This window comes from Sceloporus undulatus, chromosome 2 (assembly GCF_019175285.1).
Source record: "Sceloporus undulatus isolate JIND9_A2432 ecotype Alabama chromosome 2, SceUnd_v1.1, whole genome shotgun sequence".
Taxonomy (NCBI): Eukaryota; Metazoa; Chordata; class Lepidosauria; order Squamata; family Phrynosomatidae; genus Sceloporus; species Sceloporus undulatus.
Window position 1 is genome coordinate 3,115,382 of NC_056523.1, and position 16,650 is coordinate 3,132,031.

Below are 16,650 nucleotides of genomic sequence, written 5' to 3' on the forward strand. Positions count from 1 at the left end.
TAGGGCCAGAAATCCCCAGCAGCTGCTTATGCTCAGGTCCAGTGGTGTCATTTGAAATAATTGACCGGTTCTGTTTTTTCCACCTAAATGTATACTGTATATATGCCACTATAAGTCGACTTCATGCATAAGTCAAGGGCAAGTTTGGAGGCCAAAGTTATGGATTTTGATATGGCCTGTGGATAAGTCAAGGTTAAAACTTAGGTGCACGTTACAAAAGATCTAACACACAAAACAAAGGAAAACAATGCCAAAAAATTTACAAAATTCCAGCAGGCATAACTCTTTGACCTCACACTAAAGACTGGATGGATGAGGGAGTAGAAAGGAGTCAGTGCTCCCAGGACAGATAATATTCTTGGATTTCAGCAGCGGCGGGTTCCTTTTGTGTAAGAATGAAAGTACAGTATTTACATTGACCCATGGATAAGTCAACTTAGGTTTTTTGGGGTTAATTTTTGACTAATATTTCTAGACTTATACAGCACATGTTTGTGCACACTCAAACCCTGAGGAGGATGTTTTTGCCCCTCCCTATCACAAGAGCAATGGCACAGATTGTCTAGTGTTATCAGCTTCAGCTCCCTCCCTTCCCTCTCTCAGTTAACTATCACACATTTTGCAGTATACCCATCCCACCTCTTTTCATTTTTAATGTACTTGTTCAAGGGTTTTTCCTGCAGATGAACTGGTTCATGCCTCTAGCTTCTCTTTCCTTCCCTCCCACCCTCAGAGTTCCAACATAGCTGATTGCTTTCCACTTCTTCCTCCAGATTCAAACCTTATTTCCTGCCCTCATGCCCATATGCACCGCTTCAGGGTTTCACCTTCAGCAACTCATTCTCATCTTCTCTTTGCTCTATCATCCTGTTTTATGCTAACTCACCCGCTCACACAGAGAGAGTATTTCATATATAAAAAAGCAGCTGTGAACCTGACAAATTTTGATTACTGACTTGGATGAACTAGTGTGAATGTAAGTGCAAAGGGTGCCCTGCATGTTTTGATGCATCTGTGAAGCCAACCAGTTTTAACAATTAGTTTGGATGAACTGGTGTGAACTAGCTCGGGTACTTGTCTTCGTATATATCTACGAAGTTAAAGGGGGCACAAAGGCTCCTCTTTCCCTAATAGTGCTTTTCCTTCCTGAGCTTGCTTAATCCCATAATTCCTTCTAACAGAGATTCAGTCTGGTTTGTCCTTGTCCTTCTTTATAGGAGATCTTGTATCACATCAGAGAATCCACACAGGAAAGAAACAATACAAATGCCAGCAGTGTGGGAAATGTTTTGCTTATAAGTCAATCTTTTTTACTCATCAGCGAGTCCACACAGGAGAGAGACCATACAAATGCCAGCAGTGTGGGAAATGTTTTACTCAGCAGTCACACCTAGTGACGCATCAGATAGTCCACACAGGAGAGAAACCACACAAATGCCAGCAGTGTGGGAAATCTTTTGGTCGCAGGTCAGACCTTGTATTGCATCAGGGGGTCCACACAGGAGAGAAACCATACAAATGCCAGCAGTGTGGGAAATGCTTTTCTCGCATGGCATACCTTAAAACACATCAGAGAATCCAAACAGGAGAGAAACCATACAAATGTCAGCAGTGTGGAAAATGTTTTGCTAAAAGGTCAGTCATTCTGGCTCATCAGAGAGTCCACACAGGAGAGAAACCATACAGATGCCAGGAGTGTGGGAAATGTTTTGCTTGCAAGTCACACCTTGTGAGTCACTTGTTAGTCCACACAGGAGAGAAACAATACGAATGCCAGCAGTGTGGAAAATGTTTTGCTCACAAGTCAGTACTTTCAAAGCATCAAAGAATCCACACAGGAGAGAAACCATACAAATGCCAGCAGTGTGGGAAATGGTTTGCTCAGAGGTCAGCCCTTGTTATTCATCAGAGAGTCCATACAGGAGAGAAACCATACCAATGCAAGGAGTGTGGGAAATGTTTTGCTCAGACGACTGCCCTTGTTACTCATCAGAGAAGCCATACAGGGGAGAAGCCATACAGATGCCAGCAATGTGGGAAAGTTTTTGCAGAGACGTCTGCCCTTGCAAAACATCACAGAATCCACACAGGAGAGAAACCATACAAATGCCAGCAGTGTGGAAAATGCTTTGCTCAGAAGGCACACCTTGAGATTCACCTGAGAGTCCATGCAGGAGAGACACCACACAAATGCCAGCAGTGTGGGAAATGTTTTGCTCAGAAGTCACACCTTTCAAAGCATCAGAGAATCCACACAGGAGAGAAATGTAATCAAAAATGGGAATCTGATCAATAGTAGTGGACTTTATTTGTTCTGCATCTCATCTATTTTAATGTTTAATTGTTACTTATGATGTTTTAAGGGAGGGAGGGAGGGAATAATTGGGATTACTTTTGTATTGTATGGATTTTTATTGTAAACCGCCTCGATCCTGAGAGAGTGGCAGGGTAAACGTACAGTTTATTAATATTATTATTATCTAGGGTAGAGGCGGAACCAAATTGTGAGATGGGGAAATTGTGAGATGGGGGATTTGTTAGAACAATGTTCCTTTCTTCCTCCAGATTCAAATCTTCTTTCCTGCCTTCATGTCAATCTGCACTGCTTCAGGGTTTCACCTTCAGTAACTCATTCTCATCTTCTCTTTGCTCTATCATCCTGTTTTATGCACACACACTTACACAGAGAGTATTTAACCTATAAAGAAGCAGCTGCGAATTTGACAAATTTTGATTACTGACTTGACTGAACTAGTGTGGACATAAGTGCAAAAGGTGCCCTGCATGTTTTGATGCATCTGTGAAGCCAACCAATTTTAACAACTAGTTTGGATGAACTGGTGTGAACCAGCTTGAGTACTTATTTCATATATATCTATGAAGAGAAAGTGGGCACAGAAGCTCCTCTTTCTCTGATAGTGCTTTTCCTTCCTGAGCTTGCTTAATCCCATCATTCCTTCTAACACTGAGATTCAGTCTTGTTTGTCCTTGTCTTCTTTATAGATCTTGTATCACATCAGAGAATCTACACAGGAAAGAAACAATACAAATGCCAGCAGTGTGGGAAATGTTTTTCTAGGAAGTCATACCTTATACCTCATCAGAGGATCCACACAGGGGAAAGACCATACAAATGCCAGCAGTGTGGGAAATGTTTTACTCAGCAGTCACACCTAGTGACTCATCAGCGGGTCCACACAGGAGAGAAAGCATACAAATGCCAGGAGTGTGGAAAATGCTTTGCTCGCATAGCACACCTTAAAACACATCAGAGAGTCCAGACAGGAGAGAAACTGTACAAATGTCAGCAGTGTGGAAAATGTTTTGCTAAAAGGTCAGTCATTCTGGCTCATCAGAGAGTCCACACAGGAGAGAAGCCATACAAATGCCAGCTGTGTGGAAAATGTTTTGCTCGCAAGTCACACCTTGTGAGTCACTTGTTAGTCCACACAAGAGAGAAACAATACGAATGCCAGCAGTGTGGAAAATGTTTTGCTCAGAAGTCAGTCCTTGTGAATCATCAGAGAACCCACAGGGGAGAGAAACCATATAAATGCCAGCAGTGTGGGGAATGTTTTGTTGTCAAGTCAGAGCTTTTGAAGCATCAGAGAATCCACACAGGAGAGAAACCATACAAATGCCAGCAGTGTGGGAAATGTTTTGCTTTCATGTCTGGCATTGTGATGCATCAGAGAGTTCACACAGGAGAGAAGCCATACAAATGCCAGCAGTGTGGGAAATGTTTTGCTCAGAGCTCAGCCCTTGTTACTCATCAGAGAGTCCACACAGGAGAGAAGCCATATAAATGCCAGGATTGTGGGAAATTTTTTGCTGAGACGTCTGCACTTGCAAAACATCGCAGAATCCACACAGGAGAGAGACCATACAAATGCCAACAGTGTGGAAAATGCTTTGCTCAGAAGGCACACCTTGAAATTCACCTGAGAGTCCATGCAGGAGAGAGACCATACAAATGCCAGCCGTGTGGAAAATGCTTTGCTCAGAAGTCACACCTTTCAAAACATCAGAGAATCCACACAGGAGAGAAATGTAATCAAGAATGGGAATCTGATCAATAGTACTGGACTTTATTTGTTCTGCATCTCATCTAGGGAAGAGGAGGAACCAAATTTTGAGATGGGGAATATGTTGGAATAATGTTTCTATAAACTGTTTGTAAAATATTTTGAGTGGCTGGAATTCCTGAATCAGAGCACTTGGCATGCTGCAAAAGCTTTCTATAGAGATTGCATCATGCTGAGGAGTAGCCAACTCTGTATACAAGTGCACTGAGAGTCAAAGCACATGTGGGTTGATGCTGGTGAATTGTTAATGGGTTGGGGTTGGTGTGGGTGTGTTGTGAGGATCGTTGCTGAATTAATGCAGGTGTATGTTGAGTCAGGAGGGTTTGTAAATGTTTGTATGTATCAGAACTCCAGATAAAGACTCTCCAAGGACTTGGAAGAAATCAACTGTGTCTGTGAGTTTGTTTATGGAATGTGGTCAGTGTGTTGCCAACACTGTTAAATTGAAGTAAGCTGCTTCTAAGAGTGTTTACCTTAGATAGCGCTGTATGTTGGCTTCTCAAGTGGTCCAGAGAGTTTTCTTTGATATTGCTAATCCAGGGGGTGGAAAGTTGAGAAGAGAGCCAACGGAATAATGAGAATGGTTGTTTATAGAATTGGTTGTAGAACTTCAGGATCTGAAAGAAAAAGATATGTGATAAAATAGGAGATATTATCATTATGACTTTGAATGTTATGGATTGTCAACCACAATAAAATAATATTGCCCGAATATGTTATTGGATGAGAAAAAAGTGGATATAGTAATGTTACACGAGACGCAAAACAAAAAGTGAGAATATATTATTTAATTACAAGAAATGGAAAACACTGTTTGAATCTAGAAGTTCTAATAAAGCAAGAGAAGTAGCAATAATGATAAGGGATTAAATTAATTTCCAAGTAGAAAAGGTGAAGGAACATTATATAATGTTAAAACTGTTGTTCTTAGCTGAATAAAAATAAACTCTTTCAGAACACGACCTCATAGCCTGAAAAACCTACACAAACTATAAAAATCAAATTGATTACTTAAATAATACATTTAATGGATTAGATAGCTTTGCAGAAGGCAATCTTTATTTGGGAGGAGACTTTAATATTAATTTCAAAAAATATGAAGGGTAGAAAGGGAAAAATATTAATTTGAAGAGATGGAATTTAGTAGATGGGTATGAAAAATGTGGATATAAGGAAAATGAAGAGACATTCTACTCAGGCAGATATAAAAAATACAGTTGAATTAATATTTTGTCATTTAAAGTAGGAAATAACACTGGGATTAGTATAGTCTATAGAAAAAAATTGGATTTCATTCATGCTTCATTAATTATAGCAGTAACAGTAAAACATTAAAACGCTAAGGGTAACAGGGTTAGGAAATGGAGATTTGATCCAGTTGTAGTAATGAAAGAAAAAATAATCAAGAAATAAAGAATTTAAAAAAATAAATGCCAGTGGCGTGGTTAGGAAAAGTGTGGTATGGGATGCTGTTAAGGTAGTGCTGAGGGGGAAATTGTCAGGACCACGTTCCACATTGGCCTGTGAAAATGACATGGATGTGGCCACTAGGAGGAACTGAGCTGAGGTTTCTACAGTTCAAGTGACAGGTGTGCATGAGTCAGGTTTTGGTGAGCTGTGCACCATGGGAAGCCTGATGCAACATGCAAAGTAGATGAAGTCAGCCAGCAGTGCATCATGGGCAATGTTATGATGCAACAGGTACTGGGTAAGTGGGTATGAAACCAGCAAGGTTTCATTGGTGGCTTGACTGTCACAAGACATCACAGAAGACCACCTATATAAGGGAGAAGGTGATTATCTCCATTGTTGGGTTGTAATGGTTGGTTGGCGAAGTACATTGTTAGTCTGTATAGCTGTGAGTATTCAAGACGGCTGTCTGATACTCTGTAAAATCTTTGTATATAGTTTATGCAACAAAGAGTAAAGCCCTCGTGTCGAGTGAACCCTGTTGTCTGAGGTTCGTTCCTTCAAGCCGGGTGCTCAAGGCTGAAGCTTGTGTGGGAGGAAATCTTTCCTTGCGGCTCGAAGCCTTTGCATACTTCTCACAGAGAACAACTTCTGGGCGTCCTGCCTACCTGGATCAACTCTGCATGTGGTTGTGATGGACACAGCTCATCTCTCTACACCCCAACAAAAATGTATCACTATTGGAATAGGGATTAAAAAGAAAGATATTTATATAGAAAGAAATTAGTAGAGGAAGCAAGAACATTACAAATAGAATAGCTGAAATGGAAAAATGAGAAAATTAAAAATAATATGATAAAAAAGAAGGATGTCAGAGGACATGAATCATCTAGTTAGTAAGAAACATTTATTTGTTAAAAATATAAATTCCAAACATGGCATATACAAGGGATGAAAAGATTAGTTAGGTATTTGAGAAGAAGTAAGGAGAACAAAATGAGAAAAGGAAATAGTGACAGAAGAAGACAAAAAGAAGAGAAATATTGGCAATATTTTATGAAAACTTAAACAAAAAGAGGTAGTAAATTTAAAGGTTTAAAATCTCTTGGGCCAGATGGGCTAACTGGTAACGTTATAAATATTTCATAAAAGAAATAAGCACTCACTTGTTAATGTTTTTTTACACTTTCACACTAGATTCTGCACTATTCAGGGCCTGTCCAGGATGAACACACACAAAGGTAAATGGATGTTGTAAGACAACTTTTCAGGTTTTCCAAATCCCAGTAGAAATCTACTGGGAGGCTGTACAGACCAGCATTATACGCCAGCTCCAGGGCAGAGTGGGAGCGAGGCGTCTGCACAACACATGCCACTACTCTGCCCTGACCCTGCCGTCATGCCATACGCTTGACCGCATGGCAGGCGGCGTCACAGCACTCCTTTGGTGCTGCATGCAGGTGAATGTGGGAAAGTACCGCCACAGCAGCAAGGCACCTTTTTCCCAGCACGGAGTGGCATTTTGCCATTTCTTTTAGCATCGGGGAAATGCTGGATTGGGGCCGCACCATGTAGTTGCTGCGGCCCCGATCTGGTGCTGAAAGGGGCAGCAGCAGGCCACTTCCAAAGGGCAGTCTGTGTAGCCCCTGGGTGATTTTGGGCAATTCACGCTCTCTCAGCCTCAGGAGGCAATGCCAGCCCCCCTCTGGACATGTTCCCTGCAGTCACTGGATGCACGTTTAAATTCTAAGGTAAATATACATACACAGAGCTTGGGAACTGAGACAGATCAGCAATGGCTTCTCATGCCTTCACTATGTTTAGTACTCAGAAGTATTTTTCTTTTTAAAATGGCAGTGGCATGACTGGCTTCAGCACTCTCCTTTGGTGCCTCAGTCTCTCTCTTTCTGCCTCTAAATCTTCAATCTGCATCCTTTGCAGGCAATTTAGAGAATCACCAGCAAAGAGACTGTTGGGTGTAAAGTCGAAGGCTTTCATGACTGGCACCCATAGTTTTTTGTGGATTTTTTGGGCTACTGACCATGTTCTAGAAGAGTTTATTCCTGAAGTTTCACCAGCAGCTGTGGCTGGCATCTCCAGAGAATGATGGCATGGAGGAGAGTGGGGTATAGCTATACTGTTTGACCCTGGGTAAGGAGGACTGACTTCTATGATTACACAGATTAACATGGAATCACTCCTCCCTACCCAGGGTCACACACAGTGTGTGTGTGTGTGTGTGTGTGTGTGTGTGTGTGTGTGTGTGTGTACCCCACTCACTTCCATGCCAGCATTCTCTGAAGCTGCCAACCACAGATGCCGGCAAAACGTCAGGAATAACCTCTTCTAGAACATGGCCACATAGCCCAAAAAACCCACAGAAAACTGTTGGGTGCCTCAATACATGCTTTCTGCCCAAATATTTTCCTTTCCTTGCTGTGTCTCTGCTTCATAGACAGTCTGCTAAAGAACTATGTGGGACCTGTAGGGTGGCTCCCTGCCTTGCAAACATGTTGGGTGGGAAAGACTGGGATGCCCCTCAAGTGGATTGGGAATAAGCTCTCAAAGGTTCTTCAAAGGGAGTTCAATTCAGGTGGAAATAGTGAAAGCATTCTATTCCCTCTCCTCCTTGAGAGGGACAAATCTTCATCCATATATGTATGGTATCATCTGAGGAATTTTTTCAGGTTTTGATAAATACAGTATGTGCATCCCTTCCAGTCAACTTAAAAAGAGGTACAGGCCAAGACCCACAAGCCACACTCTCTCAGCCTCAGAGGGAGGCAAAGGCCAACCCCCTCTCAACAAATCTTGTCAAGAAAAACCTGTGATTGGGCCACCAAAGATTAGAAACAACTTGAAGTTGCACAACAACAGCATTCAAGATGCACTACATCCTTAACATTCTCTCATCTACTAAATTGGTAAGTCGTTTGCAAAGGTTTGCTTTTTATAAGCCAAGGATGCCTCTTCATAGGTTTTCTTATGAATCCATTATATTCTTTTCATCAACATCAAGACGTTGGAGCGGCCCATTTCGAAACAAATGCACTTTGAATCATAGAATCACAGAGTTGGAAGAAACTACAGGAGCCGTTTTCTCCATGAATTATCCCATTGAATCACAGAAACATAGAGTTGGAAGAGACCCCAAGAATGGCCAGTCCAACCCCCTTCTGCCATGCAGGAACTCTCAGTCAAAGCATCCCAGGCAGATGGCCATCAGTCTCTGTTTGAAGACCTCCAAAGAAGGAGACTCCATCACTCTCCATTGAGGGAGTGTCTTCCACTGTGGAACAGCCCTTACTGCCAGGATCAGGAAGGCCCTCCTAAGGTTGAGGCGGAATCGCTTTTCCTGGAGCTTCCATCCATGGCTCCATTGTCTCCTATTCTCTGGAGCAGCAGAAAACAAGCTTGCTCCCTCCCCAATATGGCATCCCTTCAACTATTTAAACAGGGCTACCCTTCTCTTCTCCAGGCTAAATATCCCCAGCTCCTTATTTATTTCACTGGGCATTTTATTCATTCATGTATTTATTTCTGTGGGCTCCTTTCCTCCTTGGCCTGGGAACTTCCTTCCTTCCTTCCTTCTCTGGGGCAAAGGAAGGCTTTGAAAGAAAAGCGAGCAAGAGGCACCCCTTGAAGCCCCTCAGTCCTCCAAGCGCAGAGCTCTGCTTCCTAGAGAGGCAGGAAGTGTTAAGGAGGGGGGAGGAAGGAAGGAAGGCACCCTCTGACCTCATTTCCGGTGGAGGGAGAAGGCGGGTCCCTCTGAATTCTCCTGGCAGGAGAAGGAAGGCGTTTTGGGGACAAGGGCGAAGGTAATGGGGTGGGAGGGGGGTCTTTAGTTTAGGGAGGCCCCTCTTTGTCTTCTTGGGTGGAAGGAAGGGAAAGGAAAGAAGGAAGTAAAGGAAGGGAGGAAGGAATGATGGGAAGCAAAAGGAAGGAGAGAAGGAAGGGAGGAAGGAAGAAAGGAAGGAAGAAAGGAAGGAAGAAAAAGGGAGGGAGGGAAGAAGGAAGAAAGGAGGGAAAGAAAGGAAGGAAGGGATGGATGGAGGAATGAATGATGGAAGGAAGGGGGCTTTGGGGCCATGGCCTTGGTAACAGAGGGGTCACTTGCGAGAAAGAAAGGAAGCCCCTTTCTCTCCCCCCAAAAGGCCCAAGGCTCCTCCTCTCCCCATTGGAAGGTCTCAGGGGTCCCCAGATATTTGGGGGGGGGGTGAAAGGGAACAAAAGCTTCCTTGCTGTCTGTGGGGGCCTTTAGCTCTAGCTTTGAGGGGGGTCTTTCCTAGGGGACATAGAAGGATTTGGGGGGCTATCATGGGGAGGGGGCAGAGGGATTTGTACTTGGTTGACCAGCCAAACCCAAAGGGTGCTCATTCAAGGCTTCTCTTCATCCTGGGGAGAAGTGCCACAAGGGTCTGTCCTGGGCCCAGTGTTATTCATCATCTTTATCAATTACCTGGATGATGGAATAGATGACATGCTTATCAGATTTGCAAATGACACCAAATGAGGAGGGGTAGCTAATAACACAGGCCAGGATCAAAATTCAGAATGACCTTAATAGATTAGAAACCTGGGCCAAAATTCACAAAATGAATTTCAACAGGGAGAAATGTAATTTACTTAGAATTTGCACAGAAATTAACAATGAAATGCATAGATATAGGATGAGGGACACCTAGTTTGACAACAGCAGATGTGAAACGGGTCTAGGAGCCCTAGTAGACCAAATTGAACATGAGTCGGCAGTTGGATGCAGCAGCTAAGAACCAGTACAAGTCTAGGCTGCATCAATAGGAGTATAGTATCTAGATCAAGGGAAGTAATAATATCACTCTATTTAGCCTTAGTCAGACCTCACCTGGAATAAGTGCATCCCGTTCTGGGTACTAGAATTCAGAAAGAATGTGGAGAAGCTGGATTGTATCCACAGCAGGGTGACCAAAATGGTGTATGGTTTGGAAACCACAAACCTCTATGAGGAGCCATTTAGGGAGCTGGGTATGTTTAGCCTGAGGAAGAGAAAGTTAAGAGGTGTTATGATAGCTGTGTTTAAATATCTGAAGAGATGTCATTTTGAGGATGGAGCAGCATTGTTCCTTCTCTCCCAGAGACTAGGGATAAGGAACAATGGATGCAAACTACAGGGGAAAAAGATTCCTCCACAACATTAGGCAGTACTTCCTGACAATAAGCGCCATTCAACAAAATAAAATGCGCCGCCTTGGAATGTAGTGGAGTCTCCTTTGGAGGTTTTAAAACAGAGATTGGATGGCCATCTGTTGGGGGGTACTTTAAGCATTCCTGCATGGCAGGGGGTTGGACTGGATAGCCCTTGAGGTTTCTTCCAACTCTATAATACTGTGATTCTGTATGCTATTCATCATGATGCAGGGAGTTAAGAAAAGGAGCTGGGGCAATATTTAAAAGTCTCTATCTTAATTCTGAAGCAATCAAATCCTGTGCTTTCCTGCATACCTGATGAATCTCTGGATGAGGGCTACTTTGTCTTGTAGATGATCTTTGAAGATGTGGCTGTGTATTTCACACAAGAGGAATGGAAATTGCTGGATGAGAACCAAAGAAATTTGTACAGCGAGGTCATGATGGAAAACTATGTGAATGTGTCTTCTCTGGGTAAGGGACTTGAATTTATTGCCCTTCCTATGGAGCTGAGGGTCCTTCCATACTACATCGTCATAGCGATATGATTCCACTTTAATTGTAATGGAATCATTGTCTCTTCCGATTCTATGAGACACTAGAACACTTCAGTTCCCCTCCCTAAACTGCCAGTCCTGATATTCTGTAGAAAGGAATCATGTCATTTAAAGTTTTTTTGTTCCCAAATGTCCTGCGACATATCCTAGAGCATTTCCCCAAATATTTTGGCCATTCTTTCCCAATACAGGCTTCAGTCGTCTTCTTGGGAAAAAGACCTCTCCTGTTCTCAAAATGGCTCAATGCCCAAAAGTGGCAAAACTGCTGCCATTTCCCCTAAGAGATGTTGGGGAATATTTAGGAGCAAAATATTGTTTTTCAAGCTCTGTACAAAGGGGTATGTCTTCAGAGATCCCCTAGGGATCTAGTGTGGCCCCCTAATCCCCAACAGTTGATCATCCCTGATTTAGAGGTTATCTGGCGCATTATCCTCACTGAAATCAGGGTCCTATTCCCAGCTCACCCATAAACTTTCGGGTGCCTTCCCGAGTCCAGCCCCCTTGGTCAGCCTTTCCTATTTATAGTTTTATTATCTTGCCTTTCTCCCCAAATGGGACCCCAAGTGGCTTACATTAAAGCGTCTTCCTGCTTCAGCTTCTGTTACAGATAGTCTAGCACTGTGTGGACAAGAAATTATGTTTGGGAAGGTCAACGATAGTGCTAGAAATCAATTGCCTCCCAGACAGATTATGATAATCGGATTCAGTGGCATTGTTCAAAATACTTAAAAATTGGTTTTAATTTGTTTTGACCCAAATGTGTACATATTTTTGTACATGCAAACCCTGGTGAGAATCAGCATATGTGCATACACAAGTAAAACTCCTAGCTGGCAGGAGGAGAGATGTGTGTCATTCCCCCCTTGCTACCACAGAGCAATGGCAGAGCTTGCCCAGGGTTATCAGCCTCAGCTCTGCTCCCACCCTTAATTAACCACCAAACCATTCGGCTGTGTACTCATCCCACCCCCTTTTCTGTTTTAAGACACAGTTGCATACTTATCCAGCAGATGGACAGGTCATGCCTCTAGCTTTCCTTTGCTTTCTTCCTCCCTTCCTTGCTCTCACATGCCTGATTGTTCTCCCCTTCTTTCTCCCCTGTCCAGCTTTCCTACCTACCCTCATGCCTATCTGCAGAACTTTAGCATCTCCTGTTCTGCATCTCATTCTCATCTCCATTTCTGCACCATCCTGTTTTACTCTCTCCCTTTTTCTCTATCTCCCTCTCTCTCACACACATGCACACACAGGGTGCCCTATGTATTAAGATGCAGTTTAATGACTGGTTTGGGTGAACTGGGGCAAACCAGCTGGCATTCAGATGTTTTCAGACCTATTGATATGTTCTATTTATGAACTAGAGCTAATATATATGAAAGAAGGGAAAAGAAACATAGACACTCCTCTTTCTCTGATATTTCTTTTCCTTCTTAAGTTTGCTTAGCTCCATCGTTTTCAGAAGTCCTTCCTCTGTGAACACAGATTTACTCTTGTCCCTCCTTGTCTTTCTTTACAGGAGACTTTTTGAAACATCAGAGAGTCCACACAAGAAAGAAACCATACAAATGCCAGCAGTGTGGAAAATGTTTTGCTCACAAGCCACACCTTCAGTGTCACCTGAGAGTCCACACAGGAGAGAAACCATACAAATGTCAGCAGTGTAGAAAATGTTTTACTCAGAGGTCGTCGCTTGTAACTCATCAGAGAGTCCACACAGGAGAGAAAGCATACAAATGCCAGCAGTGTGAAAAATGTTTTATACAGAAGTCACACCTTGTGATACATGAAAGAATCCACACAGGAGAGAAACCATACAAATGTCAGCAGTGTGGAAAATGTTTTGCTCAGCAGTCGCCCCTTGTGGCTCATCAGAGAGTTCACACAGGAGATAAACCATACAAATGTCAACAGTGTGGGAAGTATTTTGCTAAAAAGTCAGTCCTTGTAACCCATCAGAGAGTTCACACAGGAGAAAAACCATCCAAATGCCAGCAGTGTGGAAACTATTTTGCTGTTAAGTCTGCCCTTTTGAGTCATCAGAGAGTCCATACAGGAGAGAAACCATACGAATGCCAGCAGTGTGGAAAATGGTTTGCTTACAAATCAAACCTTGTGACTCATGAGGCAGTCCACACAGGAGAGAAACCATACAAATGTCAGCAGTGTGGAAAATGTTTTGCCCAGCAGTCACCCCTTGTGGCTCATCAGAGAGTCCATACAGGAGAGAAACCATACAAATGCCAGCAGTGTGGGAAGTGGTTTGCTAAAAAATCACACCTTGACAGACACCAGATGGTCCACACCAGAGAGAAACCATACAAATGCCAACAATGTGGAAAATGTTTTGCTGACAAGTCTTCCCTTGTGGCTCATCAAAGTGTCCACACAGGAGAGAAGCCATACAAATGCCAGGATTGTGGGAAATGTTTTTCTCGCATGGCATACCTTTTGAGGCATCAGCGAGTCCACACAAGAGAGAAACCATACCAATGTCAGCAGTGTGGAAAATGTTTTGCTCGGAAATCAGACCGTGTGATTCATCACAGAGTCCAAACAGGAGAAAAACCATATAGATACCATCATTGTGGGAAATGTTTTGCTCAGAATTCAGAGCTTTTGGGGCATCAGAATTCCCACACTGGAGAGAAAGTGGAGAAGTGAAATACTTTTTGTTTGGAGATACCGTACGTCTAATTCTGCCTTGTCAAACTATTATATGTGCCTTTTGAAGCTTTTTCTGCATCAAAGCATGTGATTTTAAAGTAACGTTTATCTTATACTTATGTGACCATTTAATACATTTTTTGAATTATTTGGATCATTCTGTTTTCTTGGTAGCCTATCCAAGGAGCATGAAACATGGTATCGGTTATGGAGAGTCAATATTTTTATTAATGAGCTACTCCCCAAATCCATCTGGTTATGACCATGAATGTAAATAGTATATTCATATAATTTTGAGGGGGAGTCTACATGGGATGATAAGGCATTTCTTCCCCCTTTGCCCCACGGTGACACATGATGCCCACTGGCTTCCATGTTAAATCCGAACATCTTTCCATCCTCAGAACCTAAACATGGTGTTTAAAAAAATCATGGTTTGTTTTTGTTTTTACGTGTAACATGCTTTTTCTGCCTTTTTTATTTGTGACCAGTACCCCAGTTTAGGCACTATTTATACCCTTGACTCTTAGCACAGGAAGGAGAGCATAAAGCAGAGGTGGTGGAAGTGGAGGTGAAAGAGGCAGCGGAGGGAAAAGCAGTGAGGAAAGGGCGGCGGAGGAAGGTAGAGGAGGAAGATGTGGCGGAGGAGGAGGAGAAAACTACAAAAAAGTGGCAGAGGAAGAGAAGGGAGGAGGAAAAGGAGGTGGTGCCTGCTGCCTGCCTTGGTGAGATTGGCAAGGCAGGCATCAGGCAGCTGGGGCAGTGAAGTCCCATTGTTCCCAGTGGTGGCCATTAAGGACAATGGGGCTTGAGCATCTGGATTTTTTTATCTGTGGGGGGACCCAGAACAGATTCCCTGTGGCTACCGAGGGCCAATTGTATTATATACAGTTGCATATTCAACTGAAGCAGCGCAGTGTGATGAAAAAGATGACAGCACCCAGGACCTTCCCTTTGCTCTGTTGTTGCTTTCTTAAGGTGACTCATAGCAACTGAAACTTGTTGCTCTCTTGAGAAGACTGGTAGTACTGAAGTCTACTCATTGCCTAGTCAAGAAGACTTAATATACAGTAACCTTTCTCATTGTTCTGTCAAGAAGACCAGTTACACTGAAATCATTTGAGATTGCTTGCTATCATAACTACCTATAATTTATGTTTTAGCTGTTTTTCTGTTTATTAATTGCAGCTTTGATTCTTGTTTACATGAAAGGAATATTATGTTCATTATAGAGTAGTCACACAATACATTTTTGTTCATTTGTATTATATGATATGTGATATACTGCAACTCTTGGAGTGTGATATCTGTAGAGTGGGATTTGAAATCTGCTGGGGTTGGTTCCAGGACCTCCCCATGGATACCAAATTCTGTGGCTGCTCAAGTCCAGTATAGTAATACAACAGCATAGTAAAGCAGTGTCCCTTATGTAAAATGGCAAAATCAAAGTTTGCATTTTGGAATTTATATACACTATACTCATCCCTCCACATTCACTGGGGTTAGGGGCAAAGGACCCCTGTGAATGTGGAAAAACCACAAATAACAAAAACACTATGTTTTTACGTGAGACAACACCTCTAATAAAAATAATAAATTAAAAAAAATTTTATCCCATTTTTTGCCAACCAATCAAAGTGGCGTACAACAGACTAAAATACATCCATATATACACAGTATCCCCCCTTAAAACAAGATTAAATATTATAAGATTAAAACTAACATGCTAAAATCTAGGAACCTCAGGGTCCTCCACTGCAACTCTGTGGCCAACATCTGCCAGACATTGACCGTAGAATTGTGCTGCAGGAGCACAAATGCCTAGTGGAGTGTTCTCTCTTGGAATCTCTAGGTCCTTCAGTGTGACTTTTGGTTAAAGCTGACCACAGAGTCGCGCTGGAGGACCTAGATATTCATAGAGAGAACATGTTAAGAAAATCCGTGAATAATCAAATCTGCAAAAGTCAAAGCTGCAAACATGGAGGGACTAGTGTATTTCGAAAAATGTTTTCAAGCCACGTTCTCAACCTGAGGAAAATAGAGCAGAGGACAGAATAGGGGAATTTCAGCAGAGAATAAGTAAGGAGATAGTACATCTAAATGAATATAAGTTTCCAGGACCAGACGAACTACATCCAAAAATATTAAAAGAACTGGCTAATGTAATATTGGAGCCATTGGCAATAATATCTGAGAATGCATGGAGAACAGGCAAAGTCCCAGCAGACTGGAGGAGGGCAAACGTTCCCATCTTCAAAAAGGGGATCCCAACAATTATTGTCCAGTTAGTCTGACTTCAATACCAAGAATGATTCTAGAGCAGATAATTAAACAGAGAGTGTGTGAACATCTAGAAGACAATAACATAATCACAAAAAGTCAACATGGGTTTCAGAGAAACAAGTCATGCGAGACAAACCTAATCTCTTTTTTTGATAAAATTACCAGCTTAGTGGATGAAGGGAATGCCGTGGATATAGTATATCTTGATTTCATAAGGCCTTTGACAGGGTTCCCCATGACATTCTTACAAACAAGCTAGTGAAATGTGGGCTAGACAAAGTACAGTGTGCCCACGTTATAGGCAGGTGCGCTTTACGTGGACTTGAGCATACACGCTCAAGCCACGGGGAGCATGCGGGGCAGCACGTCCCATTCAAATGAATGGGGAGCGTGCCCATGGCACCCTGGGCGCGACTGTGCACAAGCCTCATTCAAATGAATATGGCTCCACCATACGTAGAATTAGCCTTACGCGGGGGGGGGGG

The 16,650-nt window shown here is 42.7% G+C and overlaps 2 protein-coding genes and 1 pseudogene across 4 annotated transcripts in view; all 3 read left to right on the forward strand.

Moving 5' to 3' along the window:
* LOC121923056 overlaps nt 1-2,977 on the forward strand; it is a 100,115-nt pseudogene extending 97,138 nt beyond the window's left edge.
* Nucleotides 1-16,650, forward strand: part of LOC121923003 (zinc finger protein OZF-like) — a 37,658-nt gene that overhangs the window by 5,104 nt on the left and 15,904 nt on the right. Inside the window, exons 1-3 of one of the 3 annotated variants that reach the window (XM_042453066.1) lie at nt 9,277-9,313; nt 11,015-11,135; nt 12,735-14,557. In XM_042453066.1, coding sequence (XP_042309000.1) covers nt 11,015-11,135; nt 12,735-13,879 — 1,266 coding nt within the window. In that variant the 5' untranslated portion in view covers nt 9,277-9,313 and the 3' untranslated portion in view covers nt 13,880-14,557. Of the gene's footprint in view, nt 1-9,276; nt 9,314-10,824; nt 11,136-12,734; nt 14,558-16,650 lie in introns of those variants that run through there. The other 2 variants (XM_042453065.1, XM_042453067.1) reach the window with 2 other exon arrangements.
* Nucleotides 2,833-6,881, forward strand: LOC121922930 (zinc finger protein 665-like). The gene is made up of 2 exons (XM_042452880.1): nt 2,833-2,842; nt 2,971-6,881. The coding sequence occupies exons 1-2, from the start codon at nt 2,833-2,835 to the stop codon at nt 4,077-4,079; spliced, it is 1,119 nt and encodes a 372-aa protein (XP_042308814.1). The 3' UTR covers nt 4,080-6,881.